The sequence below is a fragment of the Grus americana genome, chromosome 33, assembly GCF_028858705.1.
Source record: "Grus americana isolate bGruAme1 chromosome 33, bGruAme1.mat, whole genome shotgun sequence".
In the NCBI taxonomy this organism is placed as follows: Eukaryota; Metazoa; Chordata; class Aves; order Gruiformes; family Gruidae; genus Grus; species Grus americana.
This window is the reverse complement of record NC_072884.1, coordinates 1302530-1324850: the sequence shown is the minus strand read 5'-3', so window position 1 is coordinate 1324850 and position 22321 is coordinate 1302530. Positions and strand designations below refer to the sequence as shown.

General features: G+C 59.3%; 2 protein-coding genes across 6 annotated transcripts; one reads left to right on the top strand and one right to left on the bottom strand.

Moving 5' to 3' along the window:
• Positions 1-1685: 1685 nt before the first annotated feature.
• Positions 1686-17981, bottom strand: SLC44A2 (solute carrier family 44 member 2). Of its 4 annotated transcripts, none has more exons than XM_054807922.1 (22): positions 17848-17979; positions 14895-14943; positions 14737-14810; positions 14397-14481; positions 13952-14036; positions 13713-13835; positions 13557-13617; positions 13221-13344; positions 12572-12655; positions 12056-12168; positions 11722-11853; positions 11272-11371; positions 11036-11128; positions 10693-10777; positions 10085-10347; positions 9918-10012; positions 9307-9410; positions 8832-8905; positions 8559-8629; positions 8276-8364; positions 7802-7886; positions 1686-4926 (listed from the first exon to the last, which is right to left on the bottom strand). In XM_054807922.1, exons 1-22 carry the CDS (start codon positions 17891-17893, stop codon positions 4820-4822), a joined length of 2142 nt encoding a protein of 713 aa, XP_054663897.1. In that variant the 5' UTR covers positions 17894-17979; the 3' UTR covers positions 1686-4819. The 4 variants fall into 4 exon arrangements, with proteins under 4 accessions (XP_054663897.1, XP_054663898.1, XP_054663895.1 ...); XM_054807923.1 differs by lacking the exon at positions 17848-17979 and adding an exon at positions 16291-16860; XM_054807920.1 differs by lacking the exon at positions 1686-4926 and adding an exon at positions 4941-7326 and having other exon boundaries at positions 17848-17981.
• A 1064-nt stretch (positions 17982-19045) lies between these two features.
• On the top strand, positions 19046-22263 carry AP1M2 (adaptor related protein complex 1 subunit mu 2). Of its 2 annotated transcripts, XM_054807926.1 has the most exons (12): positions 19046-19183; positions 19434-19590; positions 19697-19764; positions 19867-19997; positions 20071-20218; positions 20410-20536; positions 20642-20784; positions 20864-20935; positions 21021-21179; positions 21293-21418; positions 22026-22101; positions 22174-22263. In XM_054807926.1, exons 1-12 carry the CDS (start codon positions 19142-19144, stop codon positions 22194-22196), a joined length of 1272 nt encoding a protein of 423 aa, XP_054663901.1. In that variant the 5' UTR covers positions 19046-19141; the 3' UTR covers positions 22197-22263. The 2 variants fall into 2 exon arrangements, with proteins under 2 accessions (XP_054663901.1, XP_054663902.1); XM_054807927.1 differs by lacking the exon at positions 19434-19590 and having other exon boundaries at positions 19056-19183.
• The last annotated feature ends 58 nt before the right edge of the window (positions 22264-22321 follow it).

Below are 22321 nucleotides of genomic sequence, written 5' to 3'. Positions count from 1 at the left end.
GGACTGGTGGCCTGAGGGGACCTGAGGGCACCGGTGGTCCGAGGGAACCGGCCTCAGGGGGCCTGGAGGGACCGCTGGCCTGAGGAGACCGGCCTGAGGGGACCTGAGGGGGCCGGTGGCCTGAGGAAGCCGGTGGCCTGAGGGGACCTGAGGGCACCGGTGGTCCGAGGAGACCGACCTGAGGGGGGGCCTGAGGGCACCAGTGGTCCGAGGGAACCAGCCTGAGGGGGCCAGTGGCCTGTGGGGACCAACAGCCTCAGGGGGCCAGTGGCCTGAGGGGACCAGCAGCCTGTGGGGGCCAGTGGCCTGAGGGGATCGGTGGCCTGAGGGGGCCGGTGGTCCAAGGGGACTGGCCTGAGGGGACAAACAGCCTGTGGCAGCTAGTGGTCTGAGGGGACTGGTGACCTGAGGGGACCAGCAGCCTGTGGGGGCTGGTGGCCTGAGGGGATCAGTAGCCTGAGGGGGTCGGTGGTCCGAGGGGACTGGTGGCCTGAGGGGACCAGCAGCATGTGGGAGCCGGTGGCCTGAGGGGGCTGGTGGTCCAAGGGGACCGGCCTGAGGGGACCAGCAGCCTGTGGGCACCGGTGGTGTGAGGAGCATGTGGGGCCCAGAGGGTCCCAGGGCACAGGGGATGGCAGCCCCTGAGGGGCCGAGTGTGGGGATGATGCCCACCCTCAGGGCTCTGAGGCCTCGGAGGGGACTGTGGGCTGGCTGCCACCCTGGTCTGTGCCCCCAGGGAAGGGCCCACCATCACCCCGGGGGCCTGAAGCCTGGGGCAGCCGAGAGCAGGGTTTGGCTAAGAGCCCGCTGTCCCGCGTGGAAAGGCACGAGTCACTGCGATATAGGGTTGATCTATAGCAGGGCACGAGTCCTATAGGGCCCCGGCGTAGGGGACGCCGATGGATGTCTGTCACCTTCCCGTGGAGCTGCTGGCTGCGATGTGTTTGTGCGGCGGCAGAGGGTGCCACGCGTCCTGTCCTGGCATAACTCGTTAGAGCGCTAATGGTCTGGGCAGCTGGAGGGAAAGGGAAGGGATGAACAACCTCGTTATGTCCTAATTAACCCAGCATCAAGCTCCCAAAGCTTTGGGGTGCAGGATGAGCGCGTGGTCTCTCCTGCCTTACCAGCAAGCTCCTTCTCGTGCTGTCAGACAGCGGGGGAACGATTTCAAAGACGTGTTTTGCTTTTATTGAACTCAAGTATGAAGTTAACTGACGATAAATGTCTAAATGAACGCTCGCTCCTTAAAATAAAAACCTCTTGTACCTCTGCCGGAGATTGCTCTCTTCTGTGAGTCAAGGATTGTTTGACGATACCTTGTACTTAGTCAAAAAACTCAGGTCAGTGAAGCCCCAAACTCTGAAAAATAGGAAGCAGAGCATCAAGGTGCGCGTTGAAACAAGCTGTAACGGCCCCTTTTTGGGGCAAAAGCCAGCCGTATACGTCACACGCGCTGTCGCGTTCTGCTTTTTCTCCAGCTGTTCTGCACCGCTGGGCAGAAAAACGCTTGCAGAGACGAGCAGCAGCCGCAACGAAGAGGAACTAACGAGCACGGTCGGACCAGTGGCTCCCCAGAGGTCTCCTCCACCCCCAACCTCTCTCCAAAGGACTGCAGAGAATTTGGTGAAGGTTTTGCCGTGACGTCGGAGCACCTGTGCGGTCAGGAGGAAGCACGCAACGGAAGCAAGGTCTAAACAGGCACTTTTATTTGTGGTTGCAATGCTGACATCGATGGAACCGTCGCGCATGACATCGGGAACGCGCGTGGATGCTCCTGCCGGAGGTATATCCTTGCATAAGAGCCCTGGTGCATAGTAGGAGTAGTTAATGCCTCAGAAATACATTTAAAAAGAAGGAAATTTTATTGTAGAACATCAGCCCTGCAGTTTTTAGCATTTTTTAAAAGGTTTGGGTTTTTTTTTTTTTACTTGCCCTGGCCCGATTCAGGGAACAATTCGGAGCACGTGCAGTTTCTAGGGACAAGAGTTGCATCTCGATACAGAAAAGAGCGCGATTTATTCCTAAAGACGGACAAATTAATGCCTTTAAATACACAGCTTTACATGGGAGGCATGCTCCACGTGCACGGATCAGTCCACGCTTGCAGAAAGAAAGATCCCAAATCACAGTGGAGCCTTTCTGAACACTAAAATACCACCTTGCCTGAGTGGCTCTGATTTTTTTTTTTTTTTTCTCCCCCCAAAAAACCCCTTATTTACTGGAAGATTTGCCTCTCTGCTTTCCAAAGCTCTCGGCGAGGACAGCGCGTGTAGCTTTCAGTTTCGAAAAGCCAGCTGCTGCTTCGGCTTATTGGAAATAGGAATCGTAATTCTGCCCCTCAACTACCGAGTTTACAGAACGCAGCAGAGCCAGCCCCGCATCCCAAAGAAAGCATTTTGCTAAATTTATTCTCTCTTTCAACATTTGTATTTCCAGACCTAAAAATCTCTACTGTATATTGGCTGTTTATGCAAATAAATCGAGTTACTGATGGTCCTCTGCTATTTCAGATGGCATTTCCGCAACCAAAGTGTCTTGCTATAAAAAGAGAACAGCTAAAGTCGAGGAGTGAGAGTAGACTTACCTCTACACAAAAATTTCAAAAGGGGAGATAAAACAAACCACCTCAAAACCTATGCAAGGATGGGAGAGGAGAAAAAAAAAAAATCAAAATAATTCAGGACCAGCATCAGGCTGCAGAAAATATTCTCTCGTTGGTGCTAGCATAGCCATAAACTGAATATATTCCTGTAATTATTCCCTTAATTATTCCCACTTACTCTCTATCCCAAACTGAGAGGATTCTCCTCTTTACCTTTTCTTTTTGGCTTTAACCTTTACCTTCACCTTTTTAGCTTTACCTTTCAGCTCTCCCCCCCCGAGCGTTGGACCGGCTACATCGAAATGCGAGGGGGGAAAAAAAAAAAAAAAGGCGTTTTAGAGAAATGATGGCGTTTTATTCCAGCAAGCAAAGATCTACACCTGCGATCAGCTTAGGGAGACGTCAGCGGTGCTGTGCCGCCCCGGGCCAGGGCGGTTACGTGCTGCCAGGTAGATATTTCAAAATCTGTCACGAAAATAGTACAGGAAGAGGTCGAAATAGCGGCTACAGAACTGAAACAATTAGTAAAAGCAAAATATACAAACCCCCCCCCAACCCATTTAATCATTCAGATAGAAAACATTCCTTGGATCTTACAAAAATACTGCAGGGATCTAAAGATTCCTAAGAAATAAGTATAAAAGAAGCAAAATATATCCTTTAGCACAAATTAAACGTTTGCCATAAAGAGGGTTTGCCCTTTGTAAGGCAGGGAGGTGCATGTGACCCCACAAGCCTCCCGCTGGCCGCCCCCCCCCGGGCTTTGGGAGGTGTTAAAAATTGTCCACCAAAGCCTCGGTGCATCCGTTTTTAAACAAAATAACCACAAAAAAGTACAATTTGTGGTGGCGACTATACCCGGGCGAGCCTCCTGTTGCTCAAAGGACACTTCAGCAGCTGCGTGTATCAGAGGAGGTCTTTTAATTTTGTTAAGTTTGGGGTTTAACATTTGTGTGTTAGTGATATTTAACCCCCCCTTTAAGCTATTTCTCAAAAACCTCCCCTTTTCCTTCTGACAGGAGCTGGCAAACATCTGGACCTTCCCATTAAAAACAGCAATCAGCTACAAGTCCAGGCAACACCACAGCATCCAAGGACGTAAGGCAACCTGTTGTTTGTCATTTGGTTTGCTTAAAATTACCGAATAGTAACCTAAAAAAAAAAATATATATATATATATACACACACATTACTCCTTTCCCATGCCCGCAGGTGGGGTCTTGCTAAATTCATCACACAGGCAAAGCACCACTCGCTCATTTTGTTCGACTTTGCTGTAAATTATGGGGGTTTTTTTAATACATAAAGCGGGATTTTTTCAGGAGGAATCAGTAGAAGCTGTCAGTCCTTCTAGAAAGCTGCAATAACTGTACAGAGCGTCCGTCCCAGATTCCTGCTCTTTAACCCCTTATATTTCCCTCCACCTTCACCCTTTGTGCGTGGCTAGAACACTAATTGGTGTATTTCTAAAAGAATTAATTGTCTAAACGTGCTCAGCACAACCCCAAAGCCGGGCCCTGAGTCGTCTCCAAAGGCTGGCAAGAGAACCAAGGCGATTTCGGCACGTTTCGGCTCTCTGGGTGGGAATCAACAACTGCAATAAAATATTTTTTGGGGGGATGCAAATGAAAAAAACAAGTTGAGGAGCTGCTTAAACCCGTCAGCTTGTTCGCTGGTCATTAGCGCCTGGATTTACCCGGGCGTTAAGGAACGGCTGAACTCAGCTGACCCGAAGGTAACATCTTTTTTATAGGTATGAAATAAAATGACTAAATCCAATTAAACTCATTTAGGTGTCGGCTGACACCCTGGAAGACAGAACTTTGCCCTGCGTCAGAGACATTTCCCCGCTGCTTTTATCAGCACCCGCGCTGGCAGGATTCGACCAGGAACTCCCCAGCTCAGTATTTGAGCTGGCTGGGGACCAACGGAACATTAACCGTGACGAGTTCTGCGGAAGCAGACACACTGGAGTGGTCTTCGTTTAGCAACCCCGACGATTTAAGGTTGAATCATTAACAATAACCCATTCCTCTCTCTAGCGAACGCCCCCCCTTCTGCTGCTTGACCGCCGCCGGGGTAAAGGAGACAGCGGTTCAGGTTCATTAACGAGATTTCCACGTGGGACAAACGATGCTGAATGCCAGGCGTTATCCTGCAGCTCTTCTCCCGGAGAGGGAATGGGAAGAGGAGGCACGGAAAGGAAGAGGGCAGGCTCTAGGCGTCCGGCTGACCTTTGTTCGTTTTCTTCAGGAGCTTTTTCAGGTCGGGCGACATAAAGTAAGGCTTTTCGGCCGAACCGTCGTTACGCTCCAGGTCTTCCACTGCAAAGAGAAACCCCCCGCACAGCATCGCGGGGGAGACAGACACAGAGGTTGGCGTGGCAGGAGTCACAGCAAGGAGCCTAAAGGCAGAGAGGTGCTAGAGGAGCAGTCGTCCTGCTCGTCTGATAATTATTTTAGATAGAAATAAAAGTCTTTGGGCTCATGGCGGGCAGGGGGTATTTTCTCCCTGTGCCCCAGCCAAATGCCCCCAGCTGTACAAACCACCACAGTAGCACCGTTCCCATTTTACAGAGCACCGTGCTCCAGAAACAGGCTGCTATTATTTTGAAAAAAAAAACGGAAGTTTGAGTGTTTTTTGGTCAGGGTTTGTTGGGGTTTTTTTTCAGGAGGGGCAGCGGGAAAGTTTAACAGAGCCGTAGGAAAAGAGGTCTCCTCCGCGTCCTCGAGCTCTGCCGGCTGGCTGAACCAGGCAACGCGGCTCTCCCTTTGTGCAGCCAAAATCATTCATGACGCGAGCGCAAAGCAATTTCGCTCGGTATTCGCTCGGCGCCGCTCGCCGGGTGTGCAACGCCCTTGTCAACACGCCATGCATACATAATAATTAGGTGTATTCCCGGCACCGAACACGCTGCTCGGCCTCTCGCCGTTCAAAGCAACGCAGCTGCGCCAACAAGAAGTCGTAGGAAAATCACAGCCACCAAAAAAAAAAAACCCAAACCCAAAACCCAACCTAAAAATCAAACAAACCCACAAAGCACCAGCTTCAGTCAAGTGAAAGTGCCCTGGGATATTTTGAGAGGGATTTCAATATTTCTCTGTGATGAAAATACAAGCGTTAACACTACGGCTTTGTCCTAAGAGGGCACGACTCAAAAGACAGGGCTCTCTGTCTGCCTGAGGATTTGTAATATGAGATCTGGCCGCAACTACCCAGGCTGCATGCAGCAAGAACGGCATTTTTTAAAAATCTCGATCATTTCTGGACCATCAAGAGGAGAAAACGAGGTGAGGATCCAGCCTGTGTGTGGCTGCCGTGTCTTTAGGGGCTGTAACCCTCACCAGCCGCCTCCCTGACAAACTTAGGATATTTTTTTTTTTGTCCTGGTCTGATTTCTCTAGCCGTAGAGATGCCGCAATACATCCCCGGCGTAACACCTGCCAGCGCAACGCACTATTTCCCCGTAGCCTTCCAGCCCATCGGGGATGCTCACACCGCTCCTCCGGACATCGCTTTCCCTTGACGGACCCTCGGCAATTCAGATTTGCCGGAGCCGACTTAGGAACTCGCCTTCCACACAGGTTCCATCTTCCTTCCTACAGCCACCCCAGCCTGCAGGTCTGTACGCCTCCACCCATGGTCTGCGTTAGCGTGGAAAGTCGTTACGGCTCCCAGCTCCTCCGCCCCGTAGGAGCCTGGGACCAGACAGAAGCCAAACCATCAACTCGGGCAGCTCCCAGGAGGAGCCAGCACCTCCCTGCAGCAATGAAACCTCTCTGCAACCAGCAACAGAAAACGTTTTAAATGAGGGATGCTGTGAGTAAAAGCCCTCTGAGTTTTAACGGCTCGCGACCGGCGACGGCTCTTTTTGGCTTCCCTAAACTGACGGCGCGAGGAAACGGAGTTTTCGGCTGCAAAAAGGGTGAGCTCTGTTTTGCAACAAAGGCGCTGCCGATGCAACAGACTTAAAAGCAAAAGATCTGCAATCTCGCAAAGAAATCTTTTTAAGCGCGCCAACCTGGTTTTGCATAGAAAGAGTGGGCGAGGAAAGAGGCCGGTTGCTCTTTGCTGGGGGCAGAACAAAGAGGAAAACGGAGAGAGACCAGTTTTCTGGCTGTCGAACCCACTCAGCCCGTCCCACAAACCACCGTCCTGTGATACCTCCTGCGAGCAGAGCAGCGCTCTCATCCTTTCCACAGCTCGTGGTTAAGAACAAACTTCTCCGCTTCAACACGAAACACAACTATATATCGGCACCCGTACACGTCCGGCTGGCTCCCAGCCGCTCACCGGAGCAGAACGCTCCTCACCGGGCGCTACCGGCCATGTGGGACCCCAGATTAACTCTAGGTGACACTCTAGGTTCGTTCTGTCGTTACAAGGCTATTCATTATTGGGCAGGAAGGTAGATTTGATACAGCATTGGGCACTGAGGAATCGGCACCCCCTCTACCCTTTGAAGCACATCCAGGGGGAAGATTTGCACCGTGGCTGCCACACGCGGGCTTAGGAGAATGCTGCTTGGGTTGGGGGGGGGGGCGAGAACATCCTGCGGCCCCCCGCCCCCCGGGCACGCAGCCTTCCTCCCGGGGCCAGTCCCTAGCCTTGGCTATCGGCGCTTTTGGAAGGCTCTAGGTTCCCCTTCAGCAGGATCTCGCTCAGCTCGGGGGACATGTAGTAAGGCCTCTCGGGAGATCCATCGTTCCTCTCCAGATCTTCACCTTTTCGCAACCCCAGGAAGAAGCGGCCGTGATGGGGAAGAGGGAAAAATAGCAGAAGGCAGGGCGGAGATGAAGGATGGAGAAGACGTGAAGTGAGACACGAGGGGGAGAGGGGAAGAAAAAGAAGAAAAAAAAAGAAAAAAGGGGAAAAAAAAGGAAAATTGAAGTTAGTTGCAGTTAGGTTCCACCAAGACCAAAGCACCAAAACAGAAAGACCAAGAGAGACCGCAGGAGACCCAAGGACAGGCTGTGGGTTTCCGGTGCTAGCAGGCAGGGGGAAAGTAGATGCTGGTAAGAACACAGGTAGGAGTTGGTAAAGGAAGAAGTGGGAGAGAAACCACACAGAGAGGCCACGGGGAATTTGGAGCAAACCCCAAATCCGGACAACTCTGGGGTTCAGCCCTGAAGGGAGGGAGGTTTTGCTACCACGAACTCCTGCCCAGCGGGAGACGGACCCTCCGAGCCAGACACTTACAGAAGCAGAGGAAGAGGGTGTCCACACACATGCCGTACACGCTGAAGAACCCGTGGGCAATGAGGTAGGAACCCACGATCACCGTCTGAAAGAGAAATTGTGTGGTCACGCCACGACCTGGCATCTTGTGAAGACCCAAACCCTCATCCAGGAGGAGGAAACCTGCTGAATCCTGAATTCCCCAGGGAAAGGAGGAGAAGTGAACAGGGCAGGACTACTGGGACCAGCCTGATTCAGGACAAAAGGCCTCAGTGACGACGGTGGGTGGAGGCCAATCTGGGCAGAACGGGAAGGGCGAGACGCCTCTTCGCGGCTGGCCGAAACAAAGGGCTTATTTCGACTGGAACGGAGAAAACACCTCTGACAAAGAAGGTCCTTCAGAAGCAGCGAGCGGAGGGGTGTTTTCAAGGCATTTGTGCTAAGGAACTCCTTCCATCACTTCTAAATTCACCAAAAGATGAGAAAGTGGCTCACCAGAATAGGGACCCAGTAATAATTCAGGGACGGCGCTGTGTCTTGGACCAGCTTTATCCGTTGGGTGAAGAAGAAGAAGGCAAGGATTCCTGGAAAAGCAAACGATGGAAATCGCTGTGGGATGCCAGGCAGAAGAACGGCAGCAGACGGGTGGGGGGAAGGAGATGTAAAACGGGATGGAAAGGAACAGTTTCACGTGAGGGGTGAAGAGAGCAGAGGTTTTGGGAAGGCATAACCGGCTACGGTACGCCCTGAGGAGAAACTTCCAGTCCCCAGTACTTACCGACGCTTCCCACGATGAGGAGTTTACCGAGGAAGAAGAGGAAATCCGTGACTTTATCTAAAACAGCCACCCTGGAATCAAGAGAAAGATGAGCATCCGCATCCGCTCCCCACCCTGACTTCAGAAGGAAGCGTGAGAGGAGGCGGCCAACGCTCACACACGTCGCAAACATGGCACAAAATGCCATGAAAGCCTGAAAACAAGGCAGGCAGATCAAGGTTGACCTTTGGCAGCAAGGAGGACTTGGAAATAACCGATCCATCAGGATCTCACCTAATGATGTTCCTCATCAGCAGGAAGAACGCGTTCCGGGCGGAAGTGCAGAAGTTGGTGCCATACACGGCGATCTAGGGGGGGTACCCAGAAAAAAGGGGCAGAGAAGAGAGAAATGAAGCCACACCACTGAATTCACCACTAAGAAGAGGGTGAAATTAATCCCATCTTTGAGTAAAACTCGGATAAATCCCACCCTGGAAGTGCTTCTTTTTCATCCTCTTGACATCACGGACACCAAGAGCTGAATCCCCCCCACCCCAGTTGTCTCTGAGAAGGTCCCTCCCAAAGTCAAAGCGACACATCTGAGGTCAAGGCTTTCCAGCGAAACGGCTGAGAAATGCTGAAAAGCTTTGTTTTCCCATGACATTGGGAGACACGGTTCCCAACAGCCACCCAAAGAAATCTCCAAGAGTGTGGAGACTCTCCCACCATAGTCACGGCCCTTTGGGCATTAACGCTGGGAGACTCTTACCATGATGTATGCGTTTCTGTTGAGGAATTTGATGAATTTTTCCAGGCACCAGAAGCAGCACTTCAGGCAGCTCAGGAGGAACTTGGCAAACTTATTATCTGCAGCTGGAGGAATGCCACAGGAGAGGGTGAGCAGCCAAAGCGAGAGACGCCTTCTCTTACAGAAGAAACTTCAAGGTCTCTAAGACGTCCCGCAGCCCTGTCACAGCCTCCCCCCCCCCCCCCCGCTTCGCCCCGTTTTCAGCCTCCCCGGGAGGCCGATACTGCTGCAGACAGTGGGACGAGCCTCGTGTGCTCTTCCCACGCTTCTGCTCGCTGTTTACATTTCACGATGAATAGAGTCGTACGGCCAGACGTGGACTTCCCTGGCACCCGTACAGACACCCAGGACTGGTTGACTTAGCCCGGCAGCCACGGCGCATCCCTCGGATCCTGCCCTGTGAAACGTCTCTTAGGGAAAGAGATGGCTACGGGATCCGAAAAGGAAAATCTCGGTTCTCTACTGAAATACTGAAATTATTCCCCTGGACGTTAGCCATGACCTCTGGCACCAAGGAAAGCAGAAGAAGCCAACCTCGTTCGTCTACACATTTACCATTCCAGCTTCAGTACCTTTTAACCTGTGGTCCAGATATTCCAAAGTGACCCTGATGACTTGGACGATGGCGAGGATCAGAGAGCCGAAGGCGAGCGAGCCGGTGTGGTACCTGGGAAAGATCGCTCCGGTTAGAAGGGGACAACCTCAAGAAGCTCACAAGTTCTCCTCAAGAGGGATGTACCGGAGTGCGCGGCCAAAGGCAGAGAAGAGGGGAAAGGCGGGCATGTCATCGGGTTTCTTGAAGGCCCAGTAGTATGATGCGAAGGCCCCCGCCAGCGTCACCTGGCCCAGTGCGATCACGAAGTTGGCGAGCCAGAAGAACATGAAGACGTTGAAGAACTGGAGGACGATGAGATACTTGTGGTACGCCGTCTCGCCCCCGTAGAACGCGAAGAGGCACTGGGCGTCGGGGCACAGCTTGGTGACGTTGCTCGTGTTGAAGGTCTAGAGAGGACAGCAGACACTCACGCACTGCGGTGGCCAGAGGTGCTGCCCCAAGGTGGACCGGCAGCTTTTTTCGGTCAACCCAAAGCACTCTTGACTTTCAGAAGACATTATCCTGCTTAATTTTTTGCCTGGTAGCGTTTGCACAGACGGAGAAGTCAGCTTTGTGCACACAACAGCTCGAAGAAAAATAACGACATGATGTAAACGAGTTCAGAAAGGCGGAATTTCACTTGGAAGAGCTTGCAGGCTCGAATAGCCACCAGAATATTTTTCATGTAATAAACAGTCTTATCTCTGACAGATTAAGCATAGCATTTGTATGAGTTTCCCCGATGTCCTCACCTCCGGTTTGCAGGTCTGCCCGGAAAACTGGCACGCGGTCTCGTTAAACACCTTATAGATTGCCTCGTTGGAGGTGGAGAGGAAACTGCACAGCAACAGTTAAGGAGACGCGATTTTACGAAACCCGAACCCTAACTCAAGCTTTGCTCTCGCCAGCCTCCTGCCATCGCTTTTCTACGTCGGGTTTTATTTGAAATTAAACTTTGAGACTCAGGCTGGCAGGTTTGTGAACAGATGTGTCACTGATCCTGTAAGGTGTTCGGCATCCTGGAAAACCTTTGATTTATGAGCAGCTTCCTTCCCCGGGAGCAGAGGCGCAGGGAAGAGGAAGAGGCAAGGATACACGGCGGTGCTGGCCCAGTAGGCGATACAGAGACACAGCAGGAAGAAGGTGCACAACGGAAACAGCAGCGACATCATGATGTGACCAACAGCCCTGCCGAGAAGATGGTTAAAACCCGGTTAAAATCCTCGTGGCGATGGGAGGACCTCAGCGGCTGGAGCCCGGCCGTCCCCGAGCCCTCCCACCGCGATGGGTGACAACGGCCACCTCTGTGCGGGGACGGAGGACACCCAGACCTGCTGGCCTCCTTGATGAGCGCGATGGCGATGAGGATCCTCTTGCGGAGGAAGATGAGCAGCAGTATGATCACCACCTCCACGACGCACAGGATGATCACTGGGAGGAGAAGGGGAGCCCCGGGTAGCGCGAGGGCACGGACGGCGCCCGATCACCACCATCCACCTTCGCCTTCCCAAGCAAATCCGTCGCGGCACCGAACGTTCCTCAGGGGACGTCCGGCGCCGTGGTTCACGTGGAAAAGCAGCCTTGTCCGTAAGCTCAGTCCCACGGCAGAGGTGGCATCAAGCAAAGCCGCCCTCCTTAGCTCAGCCCTTTGCAAAGGGCCATGAAGAGACCGAGAAGATCCCAAACCTCTCCCCCTTCCCAAGCCCTGTCCCTCAAAGGCACCGGGGCTGCGGCGCATTCGCCCTGTCCCATCCCGCATCCAGAGGAGGACGGAGACTTACTGAACGCCAGCCACGTCTGCCGCAGGTGGAGGTAGACGCGTAGGTCCGTCTGAAATCCCAGGTCCTTCAGGGAGATGTCAGAACCCGCTTCCCCTTTTAATTTTGCATATTCCATGTAACAGTGGAAGATTCCTGCGGTGAAAACCAGAAAATTGTCGTATTTGCACTGAAAAGTGGAGACCGAGATGCCGGCAGCCTCTGCTCAACCCCGCCGATGTTCAGGTTGCAGACACCTGGAAGGACGCGGCGTGCGAACTTTATTCCTGCAAATCCCATTTAAGATAGGGAAGGGAAAACGGGGAAAGCAGGGAGAAGCTCCTGACCACTCGCTTACCGTAGCCCAGCACCAGGATCACCATCACGATCATCACCCAGACCATGATCCCGGCCAGGAAACGGAGCAGGACGATGAAGATGAAGCTGGCCACCATCGCGATCACGAGACCTCTGCGGGAGGAAGGCGGCAAGACGTCAAAACCCGGGCGATGCCACCCCCTTCCCACCGCTTTCCTCCATCGGTCAGCTTGTCCTCTCTCCTTTCTTAAAATTTAATGACGGGGCAGGTTAAAAATGGGAATCATTGATGGAAAAAGGGATGGAGCGCGAGCAGGATGTGGGTAAAGTTGCTCCAAAACACCCTCCACCATCTCTCGTTTTGTTTGAATAGAAATTATGCAAAGGCCAGGGGGAAAAAAAAAAAATTAAAAATTGGTAATTCATGAGCTTTGCCCTATGTTTGAGCACGGTGCCAAGCCTGTAGCCGGCATGGCAGAGCATCGGCCCTCGCGGGCTCCGGTCCAGCTGCCCGTGGGAAGGGACGGCCGCAACGCGTAGCTCGGCCCCTGCTCACATTATTATCCAGTACCAGGAAACCGTGTAATCTTCAAAGATCTTCATGGCCAGTTGTCTGGCTTCCAGGACCAAGTTTGCTTTTCTGCAAAGCACAAATAAAACACAAATGAAGCGGAAGCCGGGGGAGAAGAAGCGGAGAAGCATCAGCCCTCTGCCCGCGCCCGCTGCCTGGACTCGCGCTGCCTCAATGGCCCCTTGTCCTCCCCCGCCAAACGGCCCTCTCTGCCAGACTCCCTGAAAACAAGAAAACTCAACAAGACCCAGGCTGATTTCCTGGCACCGTTTTCCTTCAAGCTGACCCCGCTGCTTCCCCTTCGTCCCCGCCCCTTCCAGCTCCCGTTTCACACACAGAATATGGGGTTTGGCGCAGGATTTCTCGCAAACACCGGGCCAGGGCTCCGCGCCGGCGCTTTCAAGGCTCTTACGCCATATAAGTCAGTAAACAAACGCAATGCAGAAGTGCCGGCGGATAAAACCAAACATTTCTCTTCCGAGTGAAGCCATAATAACGAAGCAGCTCATTAAGAGGCTCCCCTGGGTATAGTTGCATCCACACCCCATTGCTGTTATCACCGTTCTCGCAACCGCCCCGGCAAAGACGATCGGTGAACCGCGGCGCCCGCCCGGCACGGAGGCTGCGGACTCACTTGGCCCCTTCCAGCAGCTCGGTCACGTTCCTCCGGCGCCCGTGGCCGTCGTCGTAGGTGGTCTCGTTGCCGACCATGATGACGCCCTTCTTGGCCTGGATGGCCGGGAGGCATCGCCGTGCCACTGGGAGAGAGCGGGGGGGACACTCAGCGTCGCAAACCTCGTCCAACCGGGAGCCGAAACCCCCTCCCCGTAGTCACAAACCTACGCTGGATCCCCAAAAATCCCAAACAGGAGCCTCTGACCCTCCCCAAAAAATCCTCACAGCCAGCCTACGGCTTCCCCTGACCGCGAGTTAATCAGCTCATCGCAGCTCGTTAGCCTTCCGGACGTACGTGGGGTGCTGGGGATAAGCATGGCTGGGCATTCCTTGTCCTTCAGCACCTCGATGGCAGCCTGGATGGGAACAGGCGAGCTGGATGTTAACGCTTTGGGCAGGAATTACCGCGTGTCGCCAGATGAAAGCCGATGCCACGCTCGCCGCGACCCACCTTCTGCAGGTCTTTGAACTCGGGGACGCAGAACTGCCGGTAATACTCCAGGTCGCTGGGCGTGTAGCCGCTGGAGGCACTCAGGTACGTCAGGTACCGGTCCGGGCATTTGCTGACGCAGATCTGGATGGGACAAGAGGACACGGGGGAGCTGCATGTGACGCCGCGAACCCCTCGCCTTCGGCTTTCCCGAAGAGAAACAAAGCACCGGGGAGCCGTGCCCGTGCCGGGATCGGTACCTGCGTGGTCGGGCACTGAAACTCCAGCAGCACCAGCGGGCTGGCGCACTTCACGATGTCGAAGTAAAAGAGGAAAGGTTTATTCCTGTGAAGCAAACAGGAAAGGGGAGGAAAAAAAAAAAAAAAAAAAGCCCAGTTTGAGGAACCGCCTGCCCTGGGAGAGGCGATGGGAAGCACCTGCATCCCTGCGCCTGCTCGGGAAGGATGCAGGGCCCCAAAAAAACCCCAAACCCCCCCAAAAACCCAGGAGCTGCAAGCTGCCGTGATGCTTTTCTGCACCTCCCGCGTGCGGGCAAGGTCTCTGCTGCTCCCCGCAGCCGGAGGAGAGCAGGCAGCACGGGCAGGGCGAGCTGCCCATCCCAGAGCCGCGGCGTGCGACACCCCAAGGTTACGGTCTCTCCGGCGATGCCGGGGCGCCGGTGAGCGACGGCTGTGGAACACGTACTCGTTGGGGGTTCCCTGCTGCCCGCAGAACTGCCCGCGGCTGTCGGTCGGGTAGATCACCTTCCGGGGGTCCCCGTGCGTCCAGGCTGAGCGGGGGGAGGCAGAACAACGCGGCTGTGGTTACCCCCGCAGCCCTCGCTCCCTTATTTCCCCCCCACATGCCGCTCACGAGACCCTCGCGGGGACCCTCCCATCCCCATCCGATGAGCGGGAGGACGCGACGCCCCTCGGCACGGGGTTTTGCCGGCGCGGATGCCGAGCCAGCCGCAAGCCGAGCTTTCCCTATCGCTGAAAATTTCCCAAAGCGACGAAAACCGGCACGGTTGACCCCCAGTACGTACCGACGACGCCCACCACCACGTAGCCCACGATGGCGATGACCAGCAGGACGCAGCAGATAATGTCCGTGCAGCCCCTGCCAGCGGGAAAAGGGACGTTGGGGACGCGAGACGGGCCACGGCACCGCCGAAACCGGCACCTCCCAGGAGGTTTCTCTTACCTGTCGTAGATGGGACCTTTGAAAGTCGGGTCGTATTTCTGCGGGGTCCCTGCGGAGGCAGAGGAGGAACGGAAAAAAACAATTTGGGGGGTGGCTGGGATGGGAGGAAGGGGCTCCTCATCCTCCTCTCCCCCCCCCCCCCGACGCGAAAAGAGAAGGAGAGGGAGTGTAATGCTTCAAACAAAAGGCTCGGGATAAGCAGAATCGAGAAGAAAATAATCTCCAGATGGCATTTCCCTCCGCCCATGCCTCCACTTTCCAGGCGTGGAAATAATTATTTCCTTGGAAAACCCGTTTCCACGCGGTTCTCTCCAAAAACATTTCCCTGCGTCTGCCCAAGACACCCGAAATCCCTCGGAAGCACCGAAGAGCTGCAGAGGCAGAGCGGGGCTGGGAGCGGTGATACCGGGGATGGGGGGGGTGTCCCAGGGGGTTTCGGGTCCCGCAGAGCCCCGGTGCGGCCAGAGGGACCCCACCTCGGTCCCACGGCGGTGCTGGGCACGGCACGATCCTTTTTCCCGTCTTTATTTTTAGGGTGGGAATTCAGCCAGCAAAGGCAGCGCAACCGTGGGAACGGCCCGGTGCCGGGGACGCGGTGCTTTGGGGTGCGTTTTGGGGGGGGCTCGGAGCAGCCCCGTGCTGGGTACGCATCTGCTTCAGGGTATTTTTGGGGAGAGGGGGCCCTGGGAGCTTGCTCCCCACGGAGTGCCTGGTCCCTTATCGCCACGGAGCAGCCGAGCACCCACCCTGGCACCCGTCGGCGGCGCAGCCCAGCCCTTTCCAAGAGCCTGCACCCCAAAATGCTGGCGCAGGGAGGGGGTGTCACTGCTGGAAGGATTCAACTCCCCCCCAAAAAAACCCCCAGAGCCAGCAAAGGGACGGCCGGCTCCGGCAGCGACCGCAGCACCGGCCGCGGTGACAAACAGCCACCGCGGGAACCTGTTTGTCCCAGTTAAGCATTAACCACCGGCGCCAGCGACGCCGTTGTGCTGGTTATGCCGGTGCACGGCGAGGGCGGCCCCCCCCCCCCCCCGGCACCGCGGCCCCCCAGCACCGCAGCCCCCCACGGCCGGGGGGAAAAGCAACGCGGCGAAAACGCAACTGCTTTTGGTTTTGTTTTGGTTTTGCCCGGGTTTTTCCCCCCCCTCCCATTTTTGGCTTTGTTTTTTCCTCCTTTTATCTGCTCAAGTTTAACTTCCTCCGTGCCGAGTCACAGCCGGCGGCCACCAACGGTGCCCCCGACCCACGGCAAGCCGCTGACGGTGCCCCCGACCCACGGCCGAGCTGCCAAGCCCCACAGAGCATCACCCCCCCACACACCCCCGGCAGCACCGCGCCCCGGCAGCCCCCATGGGACCCCCCCGGCAGCCGCGGCGAGCTGGTGCCAAAGCCTTACCGTGCTTGCCGTAGTAGTTGTCCCTCTGGCCCCCCATGCTCGCGCCTCAGTCCCCGGCCCGCGGCAGACGTGCGGCAGCCCCTGCACCCCGGCCCTCGCCGTACGCGCCGCCCTGGGCGTGCCGTTGCCCGCCTCCGGTTAAACACACCAAAAAACCACCCTCCGGTGCGTGAACATGGCTTTAAAGGCGCAGCTTTGCCGTGACCCTCCGTGTCCGGCTGCTTTTCCGGCCTTGCAAAACACCAACCACGGCCCCGGCTTCCTACAAACTACCGTGGAACCCGGCAGCTGCCGACGTGGCACGGTGGTCACCGGCACTGGGGGGGGGGTGGTCTGGGCCTGGCAAACCCGACACGGCACGTAGGTTGGGAAGACGCACGGGCAGGAAGCGAGAGTTGCCGGTTTCAACCGGCAAAGGGCACGAGGTTGGCGACACCGGTGCCGATACCCCTGCTCCCGGCGACGCCGAGCTTCCCATCCCCACCCTAGGGTTATATTTAGGCGATAAATAAATAACCGGCCAGACGTGCCGGCTCGCGGTCAGAAATAGCACGCTGCCGCCCAGCACGGCCACGGCTCGGAGGGTCGAGGCCGGGCAGCACCGCGGCATCGCTGCCGGCGCTCATAGGCTGCCGGTGATGTCAGGGCAGCCGGGATTTACACCCACCGAAGCGGCTCGGGAACAAAAGCTGAGGCTGGGGAGGGCTGGGCGGACCCCCCCGCCCGGGAAAACCGGTGGTGATGGGGTGTCCCCCGGTGTCCCCACGCTTCGGGGGGATCCGGTGGCTGCTGGGCCGTGGGTCCCACCGGGAAGGGGGCACGGCACCGGCTGCAGCATCCCCCCCTCCTCTGCAACCGCCTTGCCGGGGCCGGAGCAGCCCCCTGGGCTCGGGGGTCACCAGGACCCCCCCACCCCCCGGGACCTCCCGCACCCCCCCGGTGGGGACCGTCCCCTCACCAGCTGCCCCGGCGCGGAGCCGGGAAGGGTCCGGCACTTGCGGACGCGGGCTGAAGCCAAGGGATGCTCCCAGCACCCCCGGCACAGCCTGGGGCCGTGCAGCCCCCCCAGCCCCAGCCGGCCCCCCCATGCACAAGCGAAGCCCCCACCCCTGCGGGCAGGGGGGTGCTGGGACCCCCAGGCAGGGCACGGCGTCTGCTTAGGGTGGGGGGGGTCCCAGGGGCTGGGACAGGGGGTCTCTGAAACCAGGAGTCCTCAAACATGGGGGTCCCCAACATGGGGGGGGGGTCCCCAAACCCAGCAACCCCCAAGCCTGGGGGGTCCCAAACCCGGGGCTTCCCAAAACCCTGGGGGGGGTGTCCCCAAAACCCTGGGGGGTCCCCAAGCCCAAAGATCCCCAAAACCCCGGGGGGGGGGGGGTGTCCCCAAACCCCGCGGTCCCCCAGCACCGCACCCCTGAGACCCCCAAGCCCCCGGGGGACCCCGCGCAGGTGGGGGGGGGGGGGTGTGCAGGGACCCCCGGAGGGCCCGGCCCCGGCGATGGGGCCCGGGGGGCGGAGGGGAAGGGGGGGGGGGGGGGGTGCGCCCAGCCCCGGTACCGTAAGCGCCGTCCGGGTCCTTCTTGCCCGCGGCGTGGTCCTCCATGGCGGGGCGGAGGCTCCGGGATGCTCCGGGATGCTCCGGGCGGCTCCTCCCGCCGCCGGTTCCCCCCCACCCCCCCCGCCCCGGGCGCTGCCCTTGCGGCTGCGGGCGGGGCGGCTCCGGGCCCCGGCTACCGGCCCACCCCCGGGGCTGCACCCGCCGCGCCGCCCCGCCCCGCTGCACCGGGGGGAACCGGGGGCTGCAGGGACCCCCCAGGGTGGGGGGGCCGGGGGGTGCAGGGAGCCCCCCCAGGGTGGGGGATTTGGGGGGTGCAGGGAGCCCCCCCTCCTGCAGGGTGGGGGATCGGGGGGGGTCGGGAGGTGCAGGGAGCCCCCCCAGAATGGGGCATCTGGGGGGTGCAGGGACCCCCCCTGCAGGATGGGGGATCGGGGGGGGCGGGAGGTGCAGGGAGCCCCCCCAGGGTGGGAAATGTGGGGGGTGCAGGGACCCCTCCTCCAGGATGGGGGATCGGGGGGGCGGGAGGTGCAGGGACCCCCCCCCAGGGTGGGAAATGTGGGGGGTGCAGGGACCCCCCCTGCAGGATGGGGGATTGGGGGGGCGGGAGGTGCAGGGAGCCCCCCCAGGGTGGGAAATGTGGGGGGTGCAGGGACCCCCCCTGCAGGATGGGGGATTGGGGGGGCGGGAGGTGCAGGGACCCCCCCTCAACAGGGTGGGGGATCCCAGGGGTGCAGGGACACCACACCCCCCCCCCCCCAGGCTGGGGGATCTGGGGATCCAGGGGTCGGGGGGTGCAGGGAGCCCCCCCCCCCAGGGTGGGATGAGAGACCCAGGCACCCAAGGGTGCACGGACATCCCCCCAGGGTGGGGGGCTCAGGGTGCTGCAGGGACCCCCCCAGGCAGGGTTGGGTGACCCAGGGTGCTGCACAGACACCCCCCCCCCCGGATGGGGCACCCAGGTGCCTGGGAGCTGCCCAGCTCCCCCCGCCCCGAGGCAGTCTGGCGGGGGGTCCCCTGGGTGGGGGGGGTCCCCTGGGTGGGTGGGGGGGTCCCAACCCACATCCCCCCACGAGACCACCCAGCTGGGCTGGAGGTGACCGTACCCCCACCCCCACCATGGGGTGACCGAGCTTGCCCCCCCCCCCCCCCCCTCCCCGAGACCCACGGGTGGGAGCAGGTCCCCCGTGGGTGGCAGCGGGACCAGGCCGTCCCCTTTAAGGCCCCACGCGCCCATGGGCGCAGCCGCTCACCTGGCGCAGGTGACGGTGACGCGGTGGCTGCCGGGGCCCCGCCATGGCCGCCTCAGCCCTCTTCATCCTGGACCTCAAGGGGAAGGTGAGTGTGTGTGCCCCCCCCCCCCCCGCCCCCCCCCCCCAAAACCCACCCCCCCCCCCAGGAACGTGGCGGGGGGACACCCCGCTGTCCCCCATGGCCTCGAAGGTCAGCCAAGGTCAATGGCGAAGCCTGGCCGTGACCCCGGGGTCATGGCGGGGGGGGGTGGTGGTGGGGTGATTTAGGGGTGGGGGGGGGGTGATTTGGGGGTGGGGGGGGGTCCCACCACTGAGACACCCCCCACCCCCCGCAGCCGCTGATCAGCCGCAACTACAAGGGGGACGTGGGGCTGGGGGAGATCGAGCACTTCATGGGGCTGCTGCTGCAGCGGGAGGAGGAGGGGACCCTCGCCCCCCTCCTGACCCACGGCAAGGTCCACTTCCTCTGGATCAAACACGCCAACCTCTACCGTATCCTTCACCCCACACAGACACCCCCCCCCCCCCCAAACCCCCAGGGTCACGGGGACCCCCCCTGTGCTCCCCCCTTTCCTTAACCCCCCCCCCTCCAAACCAGTGGTGGCCACCACCAAGAAGAACGGCAACGCGTCCTTGGTCTACTCCTTCCTCTACAAGGTGGTGGAGGTGAGGTCCTCTCCCCCCGGACCCCCCATTTGGGGGAGCTCCTCTCCCCTGGGGTGTGCGTGGGGGGGGGGGATGGAGATGTTCTGTGCCCCCCGCCCCCAGGTCTTCTGCGAGTATTTCAAGGAGCTGGAGGAGGAGAGCATCCGCGACAACTTCGTCATCGTTTACGAGCTCCTGGACGAGCTGATGGACTTTGGCTTCCCGCAGACCACGGACAGCAAGATCCTGCAGGAGTAAGTGGGGCTGGGGGGGGGCGTTGGGACCCCCCACACACCCCCTGACCCCCCCTGCACCCCCGTACCGCAGGTACATCACGCAGGAGGGGAACAAGCTGGAGACGGGCAAGTCCCGCGTCCCCACCACGGTCACCAACGCCGTGTCCTGGCGTTCCGAGGGCATCAAGTACAAGAAGAACGAGGTCTTCATCGATGTCATCGAGTCGGTGAACCTGCTGGTGAGATGGGGGCGGGGGGGGAATCTCCAAATTCGGGGGGGGGGGGGCTGCCGCCGGGTCCCCAGTGGGGCAGGGGAACGGTGATGGTGGTGGGACCGGCGATGGAGACGATCGTGGTGATGGGATGAGGATGAGGATGGGGATGAGGACGGGGACGGTGACGGTGATGAAGCTGGTGCCGGTGCCCGCAGGTGAGCGCCAACGGCAGCGTGCTGCTGAGCGAGGTGGTGGGCACCATCAAGCTGAAGGTCTTCCTCTCGGGGATGCCCGAGCTGCGCCTGGGCTTGAACGACCGCGTCCTCTTCGAGCTGACCGGCCGTGAGTGTCGCCGGGTGGGCTCGGGGACAGCCCCGGGGTGTGGGGGGGTGACACGTCCCATCCCCTCACCCCCGCCCCCCCCCAACGCCATCTCTCCCTCCCCAGGGGGCAAGAACAAGTCAGTGGAGCTGGAGGACGTGAAGTTCCACCAGTGCGTCCGGCTCTCCCGCTTCGACAACGACCGCACCATCTCCTTCATCCCCCCCGATGGAGACTTCGAGCTCATGTCCTACCGCCTCAACACCCAGGTGGGGGCCGGGGGATGTCCCCCCGGGACGGGGGACACACACGGGGAACAGAGGGGTGACCCCTTCCCCCCCCCCCCAGGTGAAGCCACTCATCTGGATCGAGTCGGTCATCGAGAAGTTCTCCCACAGCCGCGTGGAGATCATGGTCAAGGTGAGACGCCGGGGAGATCACGGCTGCCGCAGAAGACCTGCAGGTGCCCCTGACCCCCCCACCCGTGTGTGTGTTCCCCCCCAAGGCCAAGGGCCAGTTCAAGAAGCAGTCGGTGGCCAACGGGGTGGAGATCGCGGTGCCGGTGCCCAGCGACGCCGACTCCCCCAAGTTCAAGACCAGCGTGGGCTCCGCCAGGTACCTCCCGGAGAGGAACCTCGTCATCTGGACCATCAAGTCTTTCCCGGTGAGGAAGGACCTCGATGCCGGGGTCCACACCCTCCCCTCCTTGGGTGTCCCCTCCCTGGGTGCCGCGGCGGGTGATCCGGCACCGCCGCCAGCCGTGCCGGTGCCGCGCAGGGGGGGAAGGAGCACCTGATGCGCGCCCACTTCGGGCTGCCCAGCGTGGAGAAGGAGGAAGAGGAAGGGCGGCCGCCCATCTCTGTCCGCTTCGAGATCCCCTACTTCACCGTCTCGGGCATCCAGGTGCCACCCGGGGACTGGGGGGTCCTGGGGGGTCCTGGGGGGGGGTGGGGTGGCCCCGTGTGGGGACAGGGTGGGGGGGACATGTGGCCTGTGGGGTCCCCGGGAAGGTGGCCCTGTGCATTTGGGGATGGGGGGGGGGACACGCTGGGGACAAGGGCCATGGGGTGCCCGGGATGGGGGTCCCGTGGGTGTTGGGGATGGGGCGGGGGGGACACGGCCCGTGGGGTCCCTGGGGAGGGGGTCCCGTGGGTGTTGGGGATGGGGCGGGGGGGACACGGCCCGTGGGGTCCCCAAGAAGGTGGCCCAATCCTTTTTGGGGACAGGGTGGTGGGGATGTGCTGGGGACCAGGGGGTCTCTGGGGAGGGGGTGCCGTGGGTTTGGCGGGGGGGTCCCCGGGGAGGTGGCCCAGCTGGGTTTGGGGATGGGGCAGGGGGACACGGGGGGGGGGACGTGACCTGCAGTGTCCCCGTGGGGTGGCCTGGCGGGGGGGGGGGTGTGTGTGCAGTGTCCCTTCTGCACTGGAGGGAGCTGGGGGGGGTGTCGGGGTGCCGGGGGGGTGTCGGGGTGCCGGGGGGGGGGGGGGTCCATCCCCGCCCGCCCCCCCAGGTGCGGTACATGAAGATCATCGAGAAGAGCGGGTACCAGGCGCTGCCCTGGGTGCGCTACATCACCCAGAGCGGGGGTGAGTCAGGGACCCCCCCCCGGGACCCCCCGGCCCCCCCGCCCTCCCTCACCCCTGCTCTCCCTCTTGCAGACTACCAGCTCCGCACCAGCTAGGGGGGCTCCTGGGCCCCCCCCGCGCCCACCCTCCTCCTCTGTCACTATAAAGATGGAGATGAGACCACCGGCCTCGTGGATCTTTTTTTTTTTTTTTTGGGGGGGGCAGCGTGGGTTCGGGGGGG

What these genes read in the sequence shown, in the direction of transcription:
- SLC44A2 (XM_054807920.1), bottom strand. Translation starts at nt 17,893, where the DNA reads ATGGAGGACCACGCCGCGGGCAAGAAGGACCCGGACGGCGCTTACG. An exon ending in GCTTATCCCCAGCACCCCAC is followed by an intron (nt 13,345 to 13,556) that starts GTACGTCCGGAA and finishes GCTCTCTCCCAG; the next exon opens with TGGCACGGCGATGCCTCCCG. An exon ending in GCCTTTGGCCGCGCACTCCG is followed by an intron (nt 10,013 to 10,084) that starts GTACATCCCTCT and finishes GATCTTTCCCAG; the next exon opens with GTACCACACCGGCTCGCTCG.
- AP1M2 (XM_054807926.1), top strand. Translation starts at nt 19,142, where the DNA reads ATGGCCGCCTCAGCCCTCTTCATCCTGGACCTCAAGGGGAAG. An exon ending in TCCTCTACAAGGTGGTGGAG is followed by an intron (nt 19,765 to 19,866) that starts GTGAGGTCCTCT and finishes CCCCGCCCCCAG; the next exon opens with GTCTTCTGCGAGTATTTCAA. An exon ending in CCTCTTCGAGCTGACCGGCC is followed by an intron (nt 20,537 to 20,641) that starts GTGAGTGTCGCC and finishes CTCCCTCCCCAG; the next exon opens with GGGGCAAGAACAAGTCAGTG.